At 46.1% G+C, this 18461-nt stretch overlaps 1 protein-coding gene across 2 annotated transcripts in view; it reads left to right on the top strand.

Annotated features, from left to right (window-relative positions):
• The window catches only part of LOC142303590 (transcriptional regulator QRICH1-like), a 126518-nt gene that overhangs the window by 66616 nt on the left and 41441 nt on the right, over positions 1–18461 (top strand). For both annotated transcript variants that reach the window (XM_075345095.1, XM_075345096.1), the window contains exon 4: positions 5904–6075. In XM_075345095.1, coding sequence (XP_075201210.1) covers positions 5904–6075 — 172 coding nt within the window. The remainder of the gene's footprint in view (positions 1–5903; positions 6076–18461) is intronic.

Raw genomic sequence — 18461 nt, forward strand, 5'->3', positions numbered from 1 at the left:
CACACCTCCTGATCCGCCGCCGCCCTCCATCTGCCACAGTGCCACCGGTCCCCCCCCGATCTGCTGCCCGGCCCCTTTCCCTCGTGATCGGCTGCTCGTCCCCTCACCGCCGTGATGTGCGCTCCCTCCCCTGTCACCGCCGTGATGTGCGCTCCCTCCCCTGTCACCGCCGTGATGTGCGCTCCCTCCCCTGTCACCGCCGTGATGTGCGCTCCCTCCCCTGTCACCGCCGTGATGTGCGCTCCCTCCCCTGTCACCGCCGTGATGTGCGCTCCCTCCCCTGTCACCGCCGTGATGTGCGCTCCCTCCCCTGTCACCGCCGTGATGTGCGCTCCCTCCCCTGTCACCCTCGTGATGTGCGCTCCCTCCCCTGTCACCCCCGTGATGTGCGCTCCCTCCCCTGTCACCCCCGTGATGTGCGCTCCCTCCCCTGTCACCCCCGTGATGTGCGCTCCCTCCCCTGTCACCCCCGTGATGTGCCCTCCCTCCCCTGTCACCCCCGTGATGTGCGCTCCCTCCCCTGTCACCCCCGTGATGTGCGCTCCCTCCCCTGTCACCCCCGTGATGTGCGCTCCCTCCCCTGTCACCCCCGTGATGTGCGCTCCCTCCCCTGTCACCCCGTGATGTGCGCTCCCTCCCCTGTCACCCCCGTGATGTGCGCTCCCTCCCCTGTCACCCCCGTGATGTGCGCTCCCTCCCCTGTCACCCCCGTGATGTGCGCTCCCTCCCCTGTCACCCCCGTGATGTGCGCTCCCTCCCCTGTCACCCCCGTGATGTGCGCTCCCTCCCCTGTCACCCCCGTGATGTGCGCTCCCTCCCCTGTCACCCCCGTGATGTGCGCTCCCTCCCCTGTCACCCCCGTGATGTGCGCTCCCTCCCCTGTCACCCCCGTGATGTGCGCTCCCTCCCCTGTCACCCCCGTGATGTGCGCTCCCTCCCCTGTCACCCCCGTGATGTGCGCTCCCTCCCCTGTCACCCCCGTGATGTGCGCTCCCTCCCCTGTCACCCCCGTGATGTGCGCTCCCTCCCCTGTCACCCCCGTGATGTGCGCTCCCTCCCCTGTCACCCCCGTGATGTGCGCTCCCTCCCCTGTCACCCCCGTGATGTGCGCTCCCTCCCCTGTCACCCCCGTGATGTGCGCTCCCTCCCCTGTCACCCCCGTGATGTGCGCTCCCTCCCCTGTCACCCCCGTGATGTGCGCTCCCTCCCCAGTCACCCCCGTGATGTGCGCTCCCTCCCCAGTCACCCCCGTGATGTGCGCTCCCTCCCCTGTCACCCCCGTGATGTGCGCTCCCTCCCCTGTCACCCCCGTGATGTGCGCTCCCTCCCCTGTCACCCCCGTGATGTGCGCTCCCTCCCCTGTCACCCCCGTGATGTGCGCTCCCTCCCCTGTCACACCCGTGATCTGCTGTCCGCTCCCTCCCCTGTCACCCCCGTGATCTGCTGTCCGCTCTCCCTCCCCTGTCACCCCCGTGATCTGCTGTCCGCTCTCCCTCACCTCTCACTCCAGTGATCTGCTGTCCGCCTCCCTCACCTCTCACCCCCGTGATCTGTGCTCTGCTCACCTGTCTCCTCCGTGATCTGCTGTCCGCTCTCCCTCCCCTGTCACCCCCGTGATCTGCTGTCCGCTCTCCCTCACCTCTCACTCCAGTGATCTGCTGTCCGCCTCCCTCACCTCTCACCCCCGTGATCTGTGCTCTGCTCACCTGTCTCCTCCGTGATCTGCGCTGCACTCCCTCCCCCACCTCTCACCCTCCCCGATCTGCTGCCTCCTTCATCTCCTGTGATCCAGCTGCCTAGATCCATCCTGTAGGGTAACTATCCCCAATCTCACCTCCCACTCCCCTTCCCACCCATCCCCCCTCCCCCCATCCTCTGCTGCTCCTGCATCCACTGCTGCTCCTGCATCCACTGCTGCTCCTGCATCCACTGCTGCTCCTGCATCCACTGCTGCTCCTGCATCCACTGCCGCTCCTGCATCCACTGCGCCCTCTCCCATCCGCCCCCACCCTATCCCAGCCGCCATCTCACAGTCACAGATGCTCCCTGTATATCCCGCTGCCCCCCCCATCTGCTGCCGCCCCATCAATTTTGCGTTTGAAACGTCAAATGATGCTCCTTGCCTTCCGAGCCCTGCTGTGCGCCCAAACATTTTATTTCCACCACATATGAGGTGTCTGTGTACTCAGGAGAAATTGCACAATACATTTTATGGTGCAATTTTTCCAGATACCCTTGTGAAGAAAAAAGCTACCTGGTTGAAGTAACAATTTTGTGGTAAAATTTTTTTTTTTTTATTTTCACAGCTCAACTCTATTAACTTTTCTGAAGCCCCCAGAGGCTCAAAGTGCTCAATAAACATCTAGATAAATTCCATGAGGGGTCTAGTTTCCAAAATGGGGTCACATGTGGGGGAGCTCCACTGTTTCGGCACCTCAGGGGCTCTCCAAACGTAATGAGGTATCTGCGTGTTCAGTAGAAATTGCCCAACAAATTTTGGGGGTTCATTTAATCCTGCTACCCTTGTGAATATGCAATATTTGAGGCTAAATTAACATTTTTGTTGCAAAAAGTAAAATGTTCATTTTTTTCCTTCCACGTTGCTTTAGTTACTGTGAAGCACCTGAAGGGTTAATAACCTTCTTGAATGTGGTTTTGAGTAGCCTGAGGGGTGCCGTTTTTGGAATGGTGTCACTTTTGGGTGTTTTGTGTCATGTAGACCTTTCAAAATCGCTTCAAATGTGATGTGGTCCCTAAAAAAAAGTGGCTTTGTAAATTTTGTTGTAAAAATGAGAAATTGCGCATAAACTTTGAACCCCTATAACTTCCTTTAATTTTTTTTTTTTCCCAAAATTGTTGTGATGTAAAGTAGACATGTGGGAAATGTTATTTATTAATTATTTTGTGTCATATGTCTCGTTGGTTTTAGAGCATAAAAATTCAAAGTTTGAAAATTACAAAATTTTCGCAAAATTTCCGTTTTTTTTCACAAAGAAATGCAAAAAATATCGGCCTAAATTTACCACTAACATGAAGCCCAATATGTCACGAAAAAACAATCTCAGAATCACCGGGATCCGCTGAAGCGTTCCAGAGTTATAACCTCATAAAGTGACACTGGTCAGAATTGCAAAAAATGGCCTGGTCTTTAGGGTCAAAATAGGCTTGGGGCTGAAGGGGTTAAAGGACTTGAAGCGTGAGTTATCTGATCGCTTGTGTTGTACATAGCGGTGCTTCAGCACTGCTTTATACAGCACAAATGCGGTATTCCTGTGAATGCTGGTGCTCAGCCAGCATTCACATGAACTTCATCATAACAGTGGCAGGGGTCATCAGCTGACCCCCACCAATTAGCAGCCCATCAACCCTCTGCGATCACGTCTTGTGGCCGTCGATGTGCACAGGGAATGACGCGCTTCCCTCCGGCTCATGTTAAACACCACTGTCAGAGGCACGTCAGCTGCTTAAATCAGCTGACATGCTGGGAAACAGGTGGGCTCACCGTGCGAGCCCGCATCAAAAGTAAAGACACGACCTTTGACATACCGGTACATCCAAGGTCGTGAAGGGATTAAATTAATAAAGGTTTGTGGAGCCTCTGTTAGGAGTCTCGTCACAGAAAATAGCCAGATATCCCTCTGGGAAGGACCTAGCCAAGGAGTGGCTCTTTTTAGCAGACTACCATAACCACCATATTAAGTGGCCCTTTTAGTCAATATCCAACTCTTTGAGTTTAAAGATATGACCAGGGAAATTTAAATCTATTTATTTTTTTTTATTTTTTTGAAAATCTTTTTTTCTGTGTCGAGACTCCTAACAGGCTCCACAGACCTTTTTTGATTTGCATACTTCCCAGGGGGCAATGCACCTTGGATTTCACTGTGTTGAGCGCCCTTGTTGGCTGCTGGCAGTGTTTTCTCTGGTTGGTCTCCCCGAGATCAGTGATTGTTTTGTCTTGCTGGTCTACTAGGCATTGCTCCCACCTGGCCAGAATCCTACTCCACACTGATGAGGGGCAATACCCCGAAACAGCTCTCTGTGGATGGATACCTGGTCTTGGTATATTCCTTGTCATATCTTTAAACTCGTCAAAGAGTTGGATATTGACTAAAAGGGCCACTTAATATGGTGGTTATGGTGCTCTCCTTAAAAAGAGCCACTCCTTGGCTAGGTCCTTTCTGGAGGGATATCTGGCTATTTTCTGTGTCGAGACTCCTAACAGAGGCTCCACGGACCTTTTTTGATTTGCATACTTCCCAGGGGGCAATGCACCTAGGATTTCACTGTGTTTTTGTGCCTTAGCTGGCTGCCGGCAGTGTTTTCTCTGGCTGGTCTCCCCGTGATCAGTGATTGTTTTGTCTTAAGGGATTTTATTGTCAGACTTGGCACCCCTGTTAATCATCTGTTTTCAAGGTGGTCAGAACACGTGGGTGTCTGGACATTAACTAATATTGTTTACTAGTGCACAGCTCTGTATTTTTCATAGTGTCTGGACCTGGTGGTACAGCTCAGTCGCATTCATTTGAATATGATGAAGCTGTAGCTTGTTGCAATGCCACATGCCTCTAAAAGTTTCCAACTCTACCGGGTAAAGGGGATGCTGATGTCCCTTGAAAACTTTGATCTGCTGAAAATCAGACCTCTTCCGAATATTGATGACCTAACCTTAAACCATTAATTGTAATGTTCCAAATGACCTTTTTAAACTAGCACCTTGATTCACAGAATTAATATAAAAGAAACTTCAACAATTGGATGTGATTCAAAAAAATGTTCCTGTGCTAAGATAATCTTACATATGTGTCCCTGCTATGTGCTGTGTAATGGTCGTGTCTGACCGTACAGAGACATGGTCTGATCACACCACAGCCCCTGGGCCGGGGAGACACAAAAGAGTATAAAGACTTTACAGCACATGATCACAGCTGAATATTTTTGTGAGGTAAAACATTTATCTGCCTGTTTTTAAAAATGTTTAACTTCAAAGAAAGAATTGTCATCTCATGTCTTTGTTTTTGCTTCCTCCCCGACCCAGGATATATGGTATGATCAGACCATGTTCCTGTACTGTCAGACACTGCCATTACACCATTACACAGTATATAGCAGGAACATGTTTGCAGACTGTGAGCCCTCATGGCCAGGGGGTCCTTTCTCCTTTTGTACCAGTCTGTGCCGTGTATTGTTCCTGATTGTTGTACTTGTCTACGTATGCCCCTTTTCACATGAAAAGCGCCATGGAATAAATGGCAGTATAATAACTGTCTCCAAACAGGAACTTTACACATCCAATTGTGGAGGTTAATATTCCAAGATCTATTGATTAAGATTAAGTGTGTTCGTGGGAAAACCCCTTTAATGGTCCTTACAAAACTTAACTTTCTCAGAAATGTCTTTTAGCTACTTTCTTAGCATTACTGTTTTTTTTTTTTTGTTTGTTTTTTTTTTTTCCCAAATACAGATGGTGCTGATATAAAAATTCCGTAACCTGCCTGCGGTAGTATAGATATTCTCAACCCACTGTGTGCGTGCGTGTGTGTGTGTACATGTGTGTTCGCGGGTGTATAAATATATATTGTACTCAAATTAAACTTGAAGCTTTGTCTGAGCATATTGGCAATTTATCAGATATTACAATTATGCCGATACTGCCCTGACCTGAATGTGGTGTTCTGATATTGGTAGGTAAACATTGAGGCTGGTGTAAGGGGATAGTGAATTTGTTTTTCACAAACTACACTTGCAGTGTCTCAGACTTTGCAAATCAACCTTTTGGATGTTTACATTTTTTTTGTAATATTTCAGTAATTAAGTATTATGCATGTTTGGATCTAATATATTCTGCTACTAGTACAACTCCATAATGTTTAATACTTGTGTTTTTTTTCCCCTTTTGTTTCTAGCCTCAAGGTGTACAGTGTTCACCATCTGAGTCACAACTGCGGTTACAAAATAATACTGATTTTCCCTGCACACTTAAGCCAGAAGAAGGAGCTTTGTTTTGGAAGACTTGGGCACAGGTTAAGAATGCGGAGGTTGTAAAAGAGGCCGAGAACAAGCCATCGTGGTTAGGAAGTATGCAAAACCTTTACAAGAATGTAATAATACATGATGATGTTGAAACGCATGCAAGTATATAGTATAACTAATGTGGCAGTAGACCAATGTTTATCACTTTATTTTTAATTTTTATTTTTTTCATTTTGCAACGTCATTGGTACATTTTATATCCATCTAATGGATATTAAATTCAGTTAGCCTATTTAACCCCTTCTCCTTTGGGCCATTTTTGGTTTTTGGCTTTTGTTTTTTCATCCCCTTTTTCCAAGAGTCATAACGTTTTTATTTTTCCCTCAATTTAACCATATAAGGGCTTGGTTTTTGTGTGACAAGTTGGACTTTTGAATGTAACCATTAATTTTACCATATAGTGTACTGGAAAATGGGGAAAAAAAATATTCAAGTGCAGTTAAATTGCAAAAAAAGTGCACTTCCACAATTTAAAAAAAAAAAAAAAAAGTTATTTTTATATAATATGCACAGTACAGACCAAAGATTTGGACACACCTTCTCATTCAAAGAGTTTTTTCTTTATTTTCTTGACACTGAAAATAGTAGATTCACATTGAAGGCATCAAAACTATGAATTAACACATGTGGAATAAAACACTTAACAAAAAAGTGTGAAACAACTGATAATATGTCTTATATTCTAGGTTCTTCAAAGAGGCCACCTTTTGCTTTGATCACTGCTTTGCACACTCTTGGCATTTTCTTGATTAGCTTGGCAAGGTCGCTGCTGTGTAGGTCGAGGGCTCGAGGGGCGCTGGCTCTGGGCCTCCCAGACCTTAAGTCATATTAAGTGGCCGCTCATCTGGCTGGAGAAGTGGATTGGTGTAGGCGTTCTGCTGTCAAGCCTGGGTGTCGGTGGAGCAGAGTTTTTTTGGATACCCCACAATTAGCGCCACGCTATCCTGCTGTTCCTACACAGAAGTTTTCCTGGAATAGATTCTGAGCTCACCAAATTGTAGTGGGGGGGAACTGGCCAACGATGGAGGAGCTTCGAAACCGCTAGGTCCCCTGCCCTTTGGGCCTGTGGCGCTCTATGCAGCTGCGACATTTCCTCTGCTCTCTTCCTGACTATAGTCTGTTCTCTAACCCCCTAACCGAGTTTGAGAAGATGTGCATGGAGGAGGTGACGCTCAGACACTCACTGGCTATTTCACATTCCATGATAACTAACTGCCGACCTACCCCCTCCAAGATACCTCCTACTTTGGGAAGGGGAGCCGGGTCTCTCGCTCTCTACTGAACAGAGAGGGTGCTTTCTCTTGCCCACAAGGAATCTATCAGCTTGAAATTACAATAAGCTAACTATAAATGTCTTTCCCGTTGGTATAGGCTCCCAACAAAACTCCACAGAATGTATCCTGCTGTGGACTCTAGGTGCTGGAGGTGTGGGGTAGGGGAGGGAGACTTTTTACATATTTTTTGGACATACCCGCTGTTGCAGCAGTTTTGGGACGGAGTAAAGGATGTGATCAGATGGGTGACTGGATCTATTTAGACCTTGGGACTGGAGCTGTTCCTGCTTCAACTCCATTCGTACAAAGGGTCTCTGCTGAGTTTCCTGGTGATGGCAGCCAGGATCTGTATCCCTCTGAGATGGAGATCCTCTACCCTCCGAGGTTATCAACGTGGGAGAATAAGAGTAAATGACCGGATGTACATGGAGGACTTGACGACATCTCTCCTTGACAGATACAATGCCTTTTTCATAACATGGTATAATTGGATCGAGTTTAAATATTCTAAGAATTATGGCACTTAGATACCTCCCGACTGAGGGCGGGTCTTCCGGGGTACTGAGACGGACATTGGTCCTGCCTTAGATGGATCCCTGCTTCGTGTTCCTACCCTTTTTTGTCTCTTCCTTTCCCCATTCTCTCTCCTTCTGTGCTCCTTTCCCCTATTCTCTGCCCGCTTCCTTTCCGCTAGATCTTTGTCTCCCTTTTTCTGTTAAATCTGGCATCCCCTTGTTTTGTTGAAAAAGTGGGTTAACATGGAAAGTTCATGGTGGTGTTACCCCCAGTACTAGCAAGATCCATGCTCTACCCCATTGTTAACTTTCGCCCATTTAGAGCATGTACCATTTATAATGACTTTGTTTCCTGTCTTTTTGCCAATTCCATAGCCATTTGCATATAGAATCATAGAATTAGAGTTGGAATGGACCTCCTAAGTCATCTAGTCCAACCCACTGCTCAAAGCAGGATTCACTAAATCATCCCAGACAGATGTCCGTCCAATCTCTTTTTAAAGACTTCCATTGAAGGAGAACTCGCAACCTCTCGTGGCAGCCTGTTTCACTTGTTGATCACCCTCCCTGTCAAAAAGTTTTTTCTAATATCTAATCTGTGTCTCCTCCCCATCAGTTTCATCCCATTGCTTCTAGTCTTTCCTTGTGAAAATGAGAGTAAAACTGATCCCTCTACAGTGTAACAGCCTTTAAGATATTTGTAGACAGCTATTAGGTCTCCTCTCAGTCTTGTCTTTTGCAAGCTAAACAATCCTAAATCCTGTAACCGTTCCTCATAGGACATGGTTTGCAGACCAGTCACCATTCTGGTCACTCTTCTCTGAACTTTCTCTAGTTTGTTGATGTCTTTTTTTAAAATGTGGTGCCCATAACTGGACACAATATTCCAGATGAGGTCTGACCAAAGAGGAGTAAAGGGGATAATGACTTCACGTGATCTAGACTGTATGCTTCTGTTCATACATCCTAGAATGGTCTTTGCCTATTTTTCTCCTGCATCACACTGTTGATTCATGTTCAGTCTGTGATCTATTAGTATACCTAAGGTTTTTTTCACACATGCTGTTGGATAGCTCTATTCCTCCCATGCTGTATATGCTCTTTTCATTATTCTTGCCAAGATGTATGACTTTGCATTTCTCCCTGTTAAAAACCATTCTATTAGTTGCTGCCCATTGTTCCAGCTTGTTTAGATCTTGTTGAATCCTCTCTCTTCTCTAGTATTAGCTATTCCTCCTAGCTTTGTGTCATCAGCAAATGTAATCAGTTTACCCTTAATTCCTTCATCTAAATCATTGAAAAAGATGTTGAACAACACGGGGCCCAGGACAGAGTTCTGTGCTACCCCACTTAAGACAGTCTTACAACTGTATGTGCAGCCATTTATGACCACTCTTTGACTTCGATCACTAAGCCAGTTACGAGGCCATCTAAGGCTATGTGCGCACTAGAAAAGTGATTTTTCTCAAGAAAATTTCTTGAGAAACTTCTGGGAGTTGAAGATTACCGCACATGCGGTAAAAAACTGCACCAAAACCGCGGGAAAAACGCATGCGTTTTTTCCGCAGGTTGATCCCTGCGTTTTTTTTATGCTGAACTGCAATAAATAATATAGATAATAGATAATCGATAGACAGATAATGGATAGAGGGAAAGATGGATAGATGAATAGATACATAGAATATACAGGGGGGTGGGACATTATATAGGTCTTTCTCATCTAAGCTGGCACCCTTTAGTGACTTTCATGTGGCACTAAAGGGTGCCTAGCCTTGTATTTAGCCAAAAAATAAATAACTAAAAAAAAAAAATGACGTGAGGTACCCCCATCGGCCAGCTAGGGTAAAGCAGACGGCTGCAGACCACAGCTGGCAGCTTCACCTTGGCTGGTAATCCAAAACAGAGTGCACCCCACGCTGTTATTTTACATTAAATAAATAATTTAAAACAAAAAATGTGGGGTCCCCCCCAAATTGGATCACCAGCCAAGGTAAAGCGGACAGCTGGCTGCAGCCACCCCAGAAGTGGCGCATCCATTAGACGTGCCAATCCTGGCGCTTCGCCCCAACTCATCCCGTTGCCCTGGTGCGGGGGCAAACTGGGTAATATATGGGGTTGATGCCAGATGTGTAATGTCACCTGGCATCAAGCTCTGGGGTTAGTGATGTCACGGCGTCTATCAGATACCCGACATCACCAACCCAGTCAGTAAGAAATAAAACTTTTTTTGTTGTCTATTTTTTATTTGAAAAAACACTCCCCACATTCCCTCTTTCACCAATTTATTGACAAGAACAATCAAATCCGGGTCCGGCGTAATCCAATAAGGGGGGGGGTCCCACGGCGACCCATACCATAGTCACTGTCCCAGTCAATGAAGAACAGAATGTTCCCCATTGGCTGGGAGAGCAATGCAGTGACTTGAGCTAACATCAATAGGTCAGCCCAGGTCACTGCAGGGGATGCCGAGCGCTGCCATCAGGAGGTTAGCAGAGATCATTATTTGCTGTGATGATCTCCTGCAGTCCTGCCATCAGCGCTCTCACTGCCTTCTATGCCCGCCGCGTTCTCAGCAGTATCGCGAGAGCCCGTGACGTCACCGCTAGTGACAGTCTCAGGCCGCGGGCATAGACGGCAGTGACAGCGGTGACGTCAGGAGATCGTCACAGCAGGTAATGATCTCATCTCACCTCCTGACAGTAGCGCTCTGCATCCCTGCGGCTGCACGCACTGCAGGGTGACAAGCTGCTGACACTGCGGGCAGACACTGACACTGGAGTGCAGGCAGCCGCGGGGCCGGAGCGGGACACAGACTGCACGGGCACCTGGAAGTCACACGGAAGTGCTTTTGTGCGGCGCCCAGGGAGTGTGACGTGTGTGTTTACTCTGCTCCGCTTCCTCTTATGTCATAATGACAGGAACCTGCGGAAAAGAAGTGACATGCACATTTTCTCAAGAAATTTTCTCAAGAAAATCTTCTGCAAGAATTTTCTTGAGAAAAAAACGCAGTGTGCGCATAGCTATATTTTTTCCCCATAGGATTTGCTGGGAAATGTCTGCAGAAAGATCACAAGCATTTCTCAAGAAATTTCCGCAGCAAAACCGCGGGTAAAAACGCATAGTGGGCACAGGGCCTAACAGTCCTTGTCCATTCCACACTTGGTCATTTTTTTCAATAAGGATTGTATGAGATACTTTGTCAAATGCTTTGCTGAAGTCAAGATATCCTATATCTTTCCCCTAGTCCCTCCTTCTGGAGCTTCATTATAAGGTTATGTGCTACAGCAGACCTGGGCAAGGGGCGGCCTGCGGGCCACATCTGGCCTGCCTACTCTCTGTGACCGACCCGCCTGGTTCAGGGCGTCCTTGCTGGCCGGTCACTGATGAGGGCAATCTGACCTGTTGTCCGGAGCTCCAGGCTCCGGGAGGCCCGTGGTCAGATTGCCCTCATCACACGCTGCGTGCCGGGTAGGAAACAGGACAGATCCTGCAGCTTCGCACAGTGCAGGCAGCGAAACGCAGGAATCTCTCCTCTGTTCCCTGCGGCAGCTTTTCTCTGTGCGGCGCGCGTGTGTCATTTGAAAAGTTCCCGCCCGGCTGCAGCAGCCGGGGCCGCACGGAGAGAAGCAGCAGCTCCTAGGAATACAGCGTCGGCGCAGCCTGGGCATGTGAAAGAGAAGCCGCTCAGCGGGGGGCACGTGCGGAGGTGCCTGAGGAGGGGACAATAAGAAGACAGGTGAGTGGTTACTAGTAACCTGCGGGGGCAATGGGGGGGGGGGGTTTAACTGTTGACAAATATTTGGGGTGTAGTGGTTTAGTGTATGGGAATGTAGTTTTACAGGTGTGGTATATGGGGGGGGGTGTAGTGGTGTACTATATAGTGGTGTAGTATAATACAGGTGTATATAGGGGTGTAGTGGTGTAGTATACAGGTGTATATAGGGGTGTAGTATAATACAGGTGTATATAGTGGTGTAGGGGTGTAGTATAATACAGGTGTATATAGGGGTGTAGTGGTGTAGTATAATACAGGTGTATATAGGGGTGTAGTGGTGTAGTATAATACAGGTGTATGTAGTGGTGTAGTATAATACAGGTGTATGTAGTGGTGTAGTATAATACAGGTGTAAATAGGGGTGTAGTGGTGTAGTATAATACAGGTGTATATAGTGGTGTAGGGGTGTAGTATAATACAGGTGTAAATAGGGGTGTAGTGGTGTAGTATAATACAGGTGTATATAGGGGTGTAGTGATGTAGTAGTACCCCTATATACACCTGTATTATACTACACCCCTATATACACCTGTATTATACTACACCACTACACTCCTATATACACCTGTATTATACTACACCCCTATATACACCTGTATAATACAGGTGTATATAGGGGTGTAGTGGTGTAGTATATAGTGGTTTAGTATATAGTGGTGTAGTTTATTACAGGTGTAGAGTATAGGGATGTATATTACAGGTGTATTATGTGGCGGGTGTAGTGATGTAGTATATGGGGATTGTGTGTGCATGTATGTATACATTGTGTGTGTATATATATATATAATATATGTATATATTATATACACACACCGTATATATGTGTGTGTGTGTGTGTGTATATATGTGTGTATATATATGTGTGTGTGTGTGTGTGTATGTATGTAGTATGTATGTGTGTGTATGTGTGTGTATATATGTATGTGTATGTATATATATATATATATGTATATATATATGTATGTGTATATATATGTGTATATATATATATATATATATATATATATATATATATATATATATATATATATATATATATATATATATTATATAATATATATATATATATATTATATGTATATGTAGAACTGAGTTGATTATATTAGTCCGGCCCTCTAAAACCATCACAACTTCTTATGCGGCCCCATGGGAAAATTAATTGCCCACCCCTGTGCTACAGTATCAAAATGCCTTTGCAATGTTCAGATAAATCATAACAGCATGACCAAAATCCAGATTTGCACTTACCTCCTCATGGAAACCCAACATGTTAGTTTGACATGACTTATCTTTCATGAATCCATGCTGGTTGTCCGTTATTATATTTTTTTCTGAAATATACTTCTGCAGGTCATCTCTTATAATGTCCTCAAAAACGTAGCATACTACTAATGTCAGGCTTACTGGATGATAGTTGCCTGAATCCACACTCTTACCTTTCTTAAATATTAATACCATGTCAGCCATTTGTAATCCTGAGGAGGGGATAGGTGATGAAGACAGCAATCAGCTGTTGAAACGCATAGTGGCCGTTAGAGGGTTTTCAAATAAAAGGTTTGTTTATAAAATGTATTTACCTAGTCCTCCTGCTTCCTAGCGCTCCTATTTGACCGCCACCTTGCTATCCACTTGTACTATCCCTGTGAGGGATCAACAGCAGGAGCAGCTCTGGGAGCGGAGGCTTATTCACCAGACACCAGGACCTACGGTTGCTGGGTTACTAGGATCCTCTGGCTGACACAGGACCTGCGGTGACGTACTTCCGGTCCCACGCAATCACATGACCTACCCGGAAGAATCAATACACGCTGGCCCCAGGCTTTGCAGAGGGTCCTTTTCTCTAGCGATCTCCTTCTCGATCATTCCTCAACTTTACCTGGGTTGTGCAAGGGTGCACAACCCCATCAGGTGAGCGGTCTCTGGGCAATAACTATTCCCCACCCGTTCCACTGGGTGTTACACAGCGCATCTCTATTTCTCCTCCTGCCACATATTTGTAATCCTGAGGCACCAACCCTGTTACAAGAGAGTCTAAGAAGATGATATACAGCAGTCTGGCAATTGCTGTGCTCAATATCCGTGGAAGAATGCCATCTAACCTGGGGGATTGTCAATGTTTAATTTGTTCAGACACAAGCATACTTCCTACTGTGTTAAACTAGTTATGACGTGGTGAACTTTCTTTTTTGCCTTGACTGTTTCCTGGAACAGTCAGTTCATTGGTGAACACTGATGAAACGTGCCTGTTGAAAGAGATTGTCCGCTACTTAAAGGGAATCTGTCAGGTGATTTTCTAGTACAATACTAATGTTCTCTTTTTAAATAGGGCTTAACACTAGAAGTCCCAGAAATTTCGAGCTCCCCCCTGAAGTCTCGAAAGAGGGTCAAATGACCCTTAGTCCAAACTGAATAGAACTATCTAGAAACTAAATGGCTAAACTCAATGGAAAACAATAACCTCCTGTGGTGCGACAGTAATGGCCTTAATTACAGAACAAAAGACAGTCATTATGGGATGTTGGCTAAATTCCTTCAGGTCATTCGACCCGTCTCTGGGTTCCAAAGGTAGAAATGTTAAATGACCCCTCTCTGGGACTTCTAGTGTTAAGGAGGCCTTTCAAGATCAGTAAGTTTTATTGCTCTACTTTATCCTGTTATCGTGTAAGCTTTGCAGAATTCAGTCTGAAGTAGTAACTAGTGAAATATTTGTAAATACAAACTGCTTATGTCCAACTCCCACCTCTCAGTGCTGGCATCAGTAAAAGTAAATCTGAAGTGAATTTGATATGCTGCCCTCACCCATACTCGCTCACACCTCTCAGTAGTGATAACAAATGCACTGGCAGGTGGGTGGGGGCAGCAGTGCATATGCAATTTGTATTTACATACACTTGACTAGCCTGCACACACTGAAATCTAAGGAGCTTACAGCAAGATAACAGGATAGGGTAGAACATTAAAACTTACTAATCCTGAAAGGTCTCCTTACGCCCTATGTAAAGATACCATTAGTATTCTTCTACAAAATCACCTAAACGATTCCCTGTAAATATTGATGACCTATCCCTAGGTGCAAGTTTTCTATAGAATTCTAGTTTATCCTTAAATATGCCCTATGTATGTTCGGTATCCCCAGTTACCATGACCCGGTCCTAGTCTATTAAGCTCTTCCCTTAATGTGTTTAAATCGGCTTTCCTACATTTCCAGGCTTTTGCATTTCCCCTTTGACATGCTCTAGTCAATATAACACATTGAAACTTGCAATATTATGTCCCTGCATCCCAAATGTTCCCAAACCTGTAAATCTGAAATTGTATCTGGTCTATTTGACAGGACCAAATCCAGCTAATTATCTCCCCTGGTTGTTTTATCTACTGAGAAAAGTAATTGTCTTGAACTGTAAATAAGAATTTGCAGATTTTCACACAACTAGAAGATGCTATGTCCTATAGAATGTCAGGATAGTTAAAATCCCCCATAATAAGGTCCCAATTATTTTTTGCGGCCTTTTTAAATTTGCTGCAGCGTTTCATCTTCTACCTATTCAGCAATGTTAGGAGGCTAATTTCAAACGGCATGGTGGCTCAGTGGCTAGCACTGCAGTCTTGCTGGTGTCCTGGATTCTAATCCCACCAAGGACAACATCTGCAAGGAGTTTGTATGTTCTCCCCATGTTTGTGTGGGTTTCCTCCGGGTTTCCGGTTTCCTCCCACACTCCAAAAAACATACTGATAGGGAATTTAGATTGTCAACACTGTCCCTATTGGGGCTCACAATGTATGTAAAGCGCTGTGGAATTAATAGCGCTATATAAATGAATAAATATTATTATATTATAAACTCCAGTTAGCCTTCCATTATTGCCATCTCCACGTATATTTACCCATACTGACTCAACATTGTTGCAACTGCCCCTCAATATCATCATTGAGCACAGGTCTCAAGTTAAGGCCGCTTTACACGCTGCGATATCTGTACCGATATCGCTAGCGTGGGTACCCGCCCCCATCTGTTGTGCGACACGGGCAAATCGCTGCCCGTGCCGCACAACATCGCCCAGACCAGTCACATTACTTACCTGCCCGGCGACGTCGCTGTGACCGGCGAACCGCCTCCTTTCTAAGGGGGCAGTTCGTTCAGCGTCACAGCTGCATCACTGAACCGCCGCCCAATAGAAGCGGAGGGGCGGAGAGGAGAGGGACGTAACATACCGCCCACCTCCTTCCTTCCGCATAGTGGCCGGGAGGCAGGTAAGGAGAGGTTCCTCGTTCCTGCGGTGTCACATGGAGCGATGTGTGCTGCCGCAGGAACGAGGAACAACCTCGTTACTGCTGCAGTAACGAATTTTGAGAATGGACCCCCATGTCACCGATGAGCGATTTTGCACGTTTTCCAACGATGCAAAATCGCTCATAGGTGTCACACGCAACGGCATCGCTAATGCGGCCGGATGTGCGTCACCAATTCCGTGACCCAGCGAGTTCGCATTAGCGATGTCATAGCGTTTAAAGCCCCCTTTAGACTTAACGAAAATACCAACTCCTCCACTTTTTTTTTTTTTTTTTTTTTTTTTTTTTTATTCTTTTCTCTTCCCTGTCCTTTTTGAAAGTGGTGTAACCCTCTTCATTTGTCACTTAGTCATGGCTTTCATAAAGCCAGGTTTCCGTAATGCCCACCACATTGTAATCCATGGCTGACCCAAGGCTATGTGCCCATGGGGAAAGTGTCCTGCGGTTATATCCACAGGACATTCCGCAGGAGCTCCCAGAAATCCGCAGCACAACTTTGTCTGTTTCCATGCTGCGGTTTTCTTGTGGAATGTCCTGCGGATATCCTGCGGTCATTCTGCATTGAGGATACAGTACCATGGCTTTGGCACTGCATCCTCAATGCAGAACAAGTGCTGGAGTGATCGGGGCATTCATACTTACCTCCATCACGCAGCACTTCTCTCCCGTCTCCGGCCGTGTCTGTCTGCACTGTGCTGGAGAAGGTGGGCGGGCCTGCACTAGCTCTGGCTGTCACATGACTGGAGCTCGTGCTGGCCCCGCCCATTTCCTCCTTTTTGCTACTAGCTCCGCTGCTGTCCTGTGCACGGAGGGAAAGTGACCGGGTGTCTATCAAGGCAGGTAAGTATGAGACCAAGGCAGATTTCCGCAGGTAATTCCGCAGAAAGAATTGACATGCAATTACGTGCGGCTGCGGGATATCCGCACCATGTTCCGCAGCTGCACGTATCCGCAGCATGGACACAGCACTCCCCATGTCCCATAGGATAACATGGGGAGTGTCTGTGCATGCTGAAACCTGCGGATTTACCTGGAAAATCCAGAAAATCCGCTGATTTTCCGCAGATAAATCCGCAGGTTTCATCTCACGTGGGCACATAGCCTAAGTATCCAATTCATTCATTTTTGTTTTTAAGACTTATTGCATTCGCCAACAGACATTTAATACTATTAATACGTTTATTACTCCTAGTCACCTCCCTACTTTCCTTTCATGTCGCATCCCCCCTAAATCCTCATTGATCCCTACTGTCTCACGCTCTGTCTACTCTATATCTATCCCCTATATGTGCACAACTACCCTGTCCCCAGATCCTAGTTTAAAAACTCCTCCATCCATCTGACCATTTTTTCACCCAGCACAGCTGCATCCCTCCCCATTGAGGTGCAGCCTGTCCCTACCATAGTCAGTAGCAGTAACAGAGAAGTCTACCCTGTTCTCCATGAACCCAAACCCTTCTTTCCTGCATCAATTTCCAAGCCATGTATTTATCTCCCTAAGCTCCCACTGTCTTTCTAGTAACGCTTGTGACACCAGCAGTATATCTGAAAACACCACCTTGAAGGTCATGGACTTCAGCTTCTCAACTAATTCCTTGGAATCGGTTTTATGGACCTTCCACCTTCCTTTTAACTTTGTTATTAGTACCATTTTGCACCATGACCGCTGGGTTTTCCCCAGCCCCACCCAGCAATCTGTCTATCCGATTCGCAATATGTCGAACCTGAGCACCCAACAGACAACACATTGTTCGGCATTCACGGTCACGGTGGCAGATGAAACTGTCTGCCTAATTATAGAGTACCCTACCACCATCATCTGTCTGGCATTTCCTGCTCTCCTATTTTCCTCCTTCCTACAGCAGTTGTTTTCCAGGGTGGTAGGAGCAACATCCTGCTGTAGTGCTCCTAGTCCTAGGCTTGCATACCTAATATCAAACGGGCATATTTATTAGGTTATGCCAAATCAGGACTAGGCTCCCTGACACTTATTCCCCTACCCATTCTTCTAACTCTTTACCATCTTTCTACCGCTGGGTTCTGACCTTCCCCACCTCCCCATATCACTGGTCCCATCCAGAGCCGCTCAATGAGCTCTAAACTCCTCTCCAGTTTGCAATGCTCCTGAGTGTTGCAAGCTGCATATTTAGATAAGTTACCTGGGCTTCCAAACATGCAACTCGCTGACATGCGTTCATGTATTCAAGGCTATTCAAGGCATGAATACATCTCACAAGATACTCAACTGTTAGCATTGCCTATATGCACATACTAAATGGAGATAAATAGTACAGAAAAAAGTAGAAAAACAATTGAAAAAAAACAAACTGCTCTTGTTTTAGACTGATATTGTGTTTAACAATGCACTTCTCTGCAGCCCCTGAAAATTCAGTACAAATAACCGATAGCCTGTCAGGGTTATAAATATCAAAATTCAAAAATATGCCCAGTATGTTTTTTTAATAATATATTAAAAATAGGGATGTGCAACAATATACCTCCTAGACATAAAACAAACTACAAAAACACAGTACAATAGAGCGAACCACCCAGGGCCACCACCAAGGCCTAAAGTGG

This window comes from Anomaloglossus baeobatrachus, chromosome 4 (genome assembly GCF_048569485.1).
Source record: "Anomaloglossus baeobatrachus isolate aAnoBae1 chromosome 4, aAnoBae1.hap1, whole genome shotgun sequence".
Taxonomy (NCBI): Eukaryota; Metazoa; Chordata; class Amphibia; order Anura; family Aromobatidae; genus Anomaloglossus; species Anomaloglossus baeobatrachus.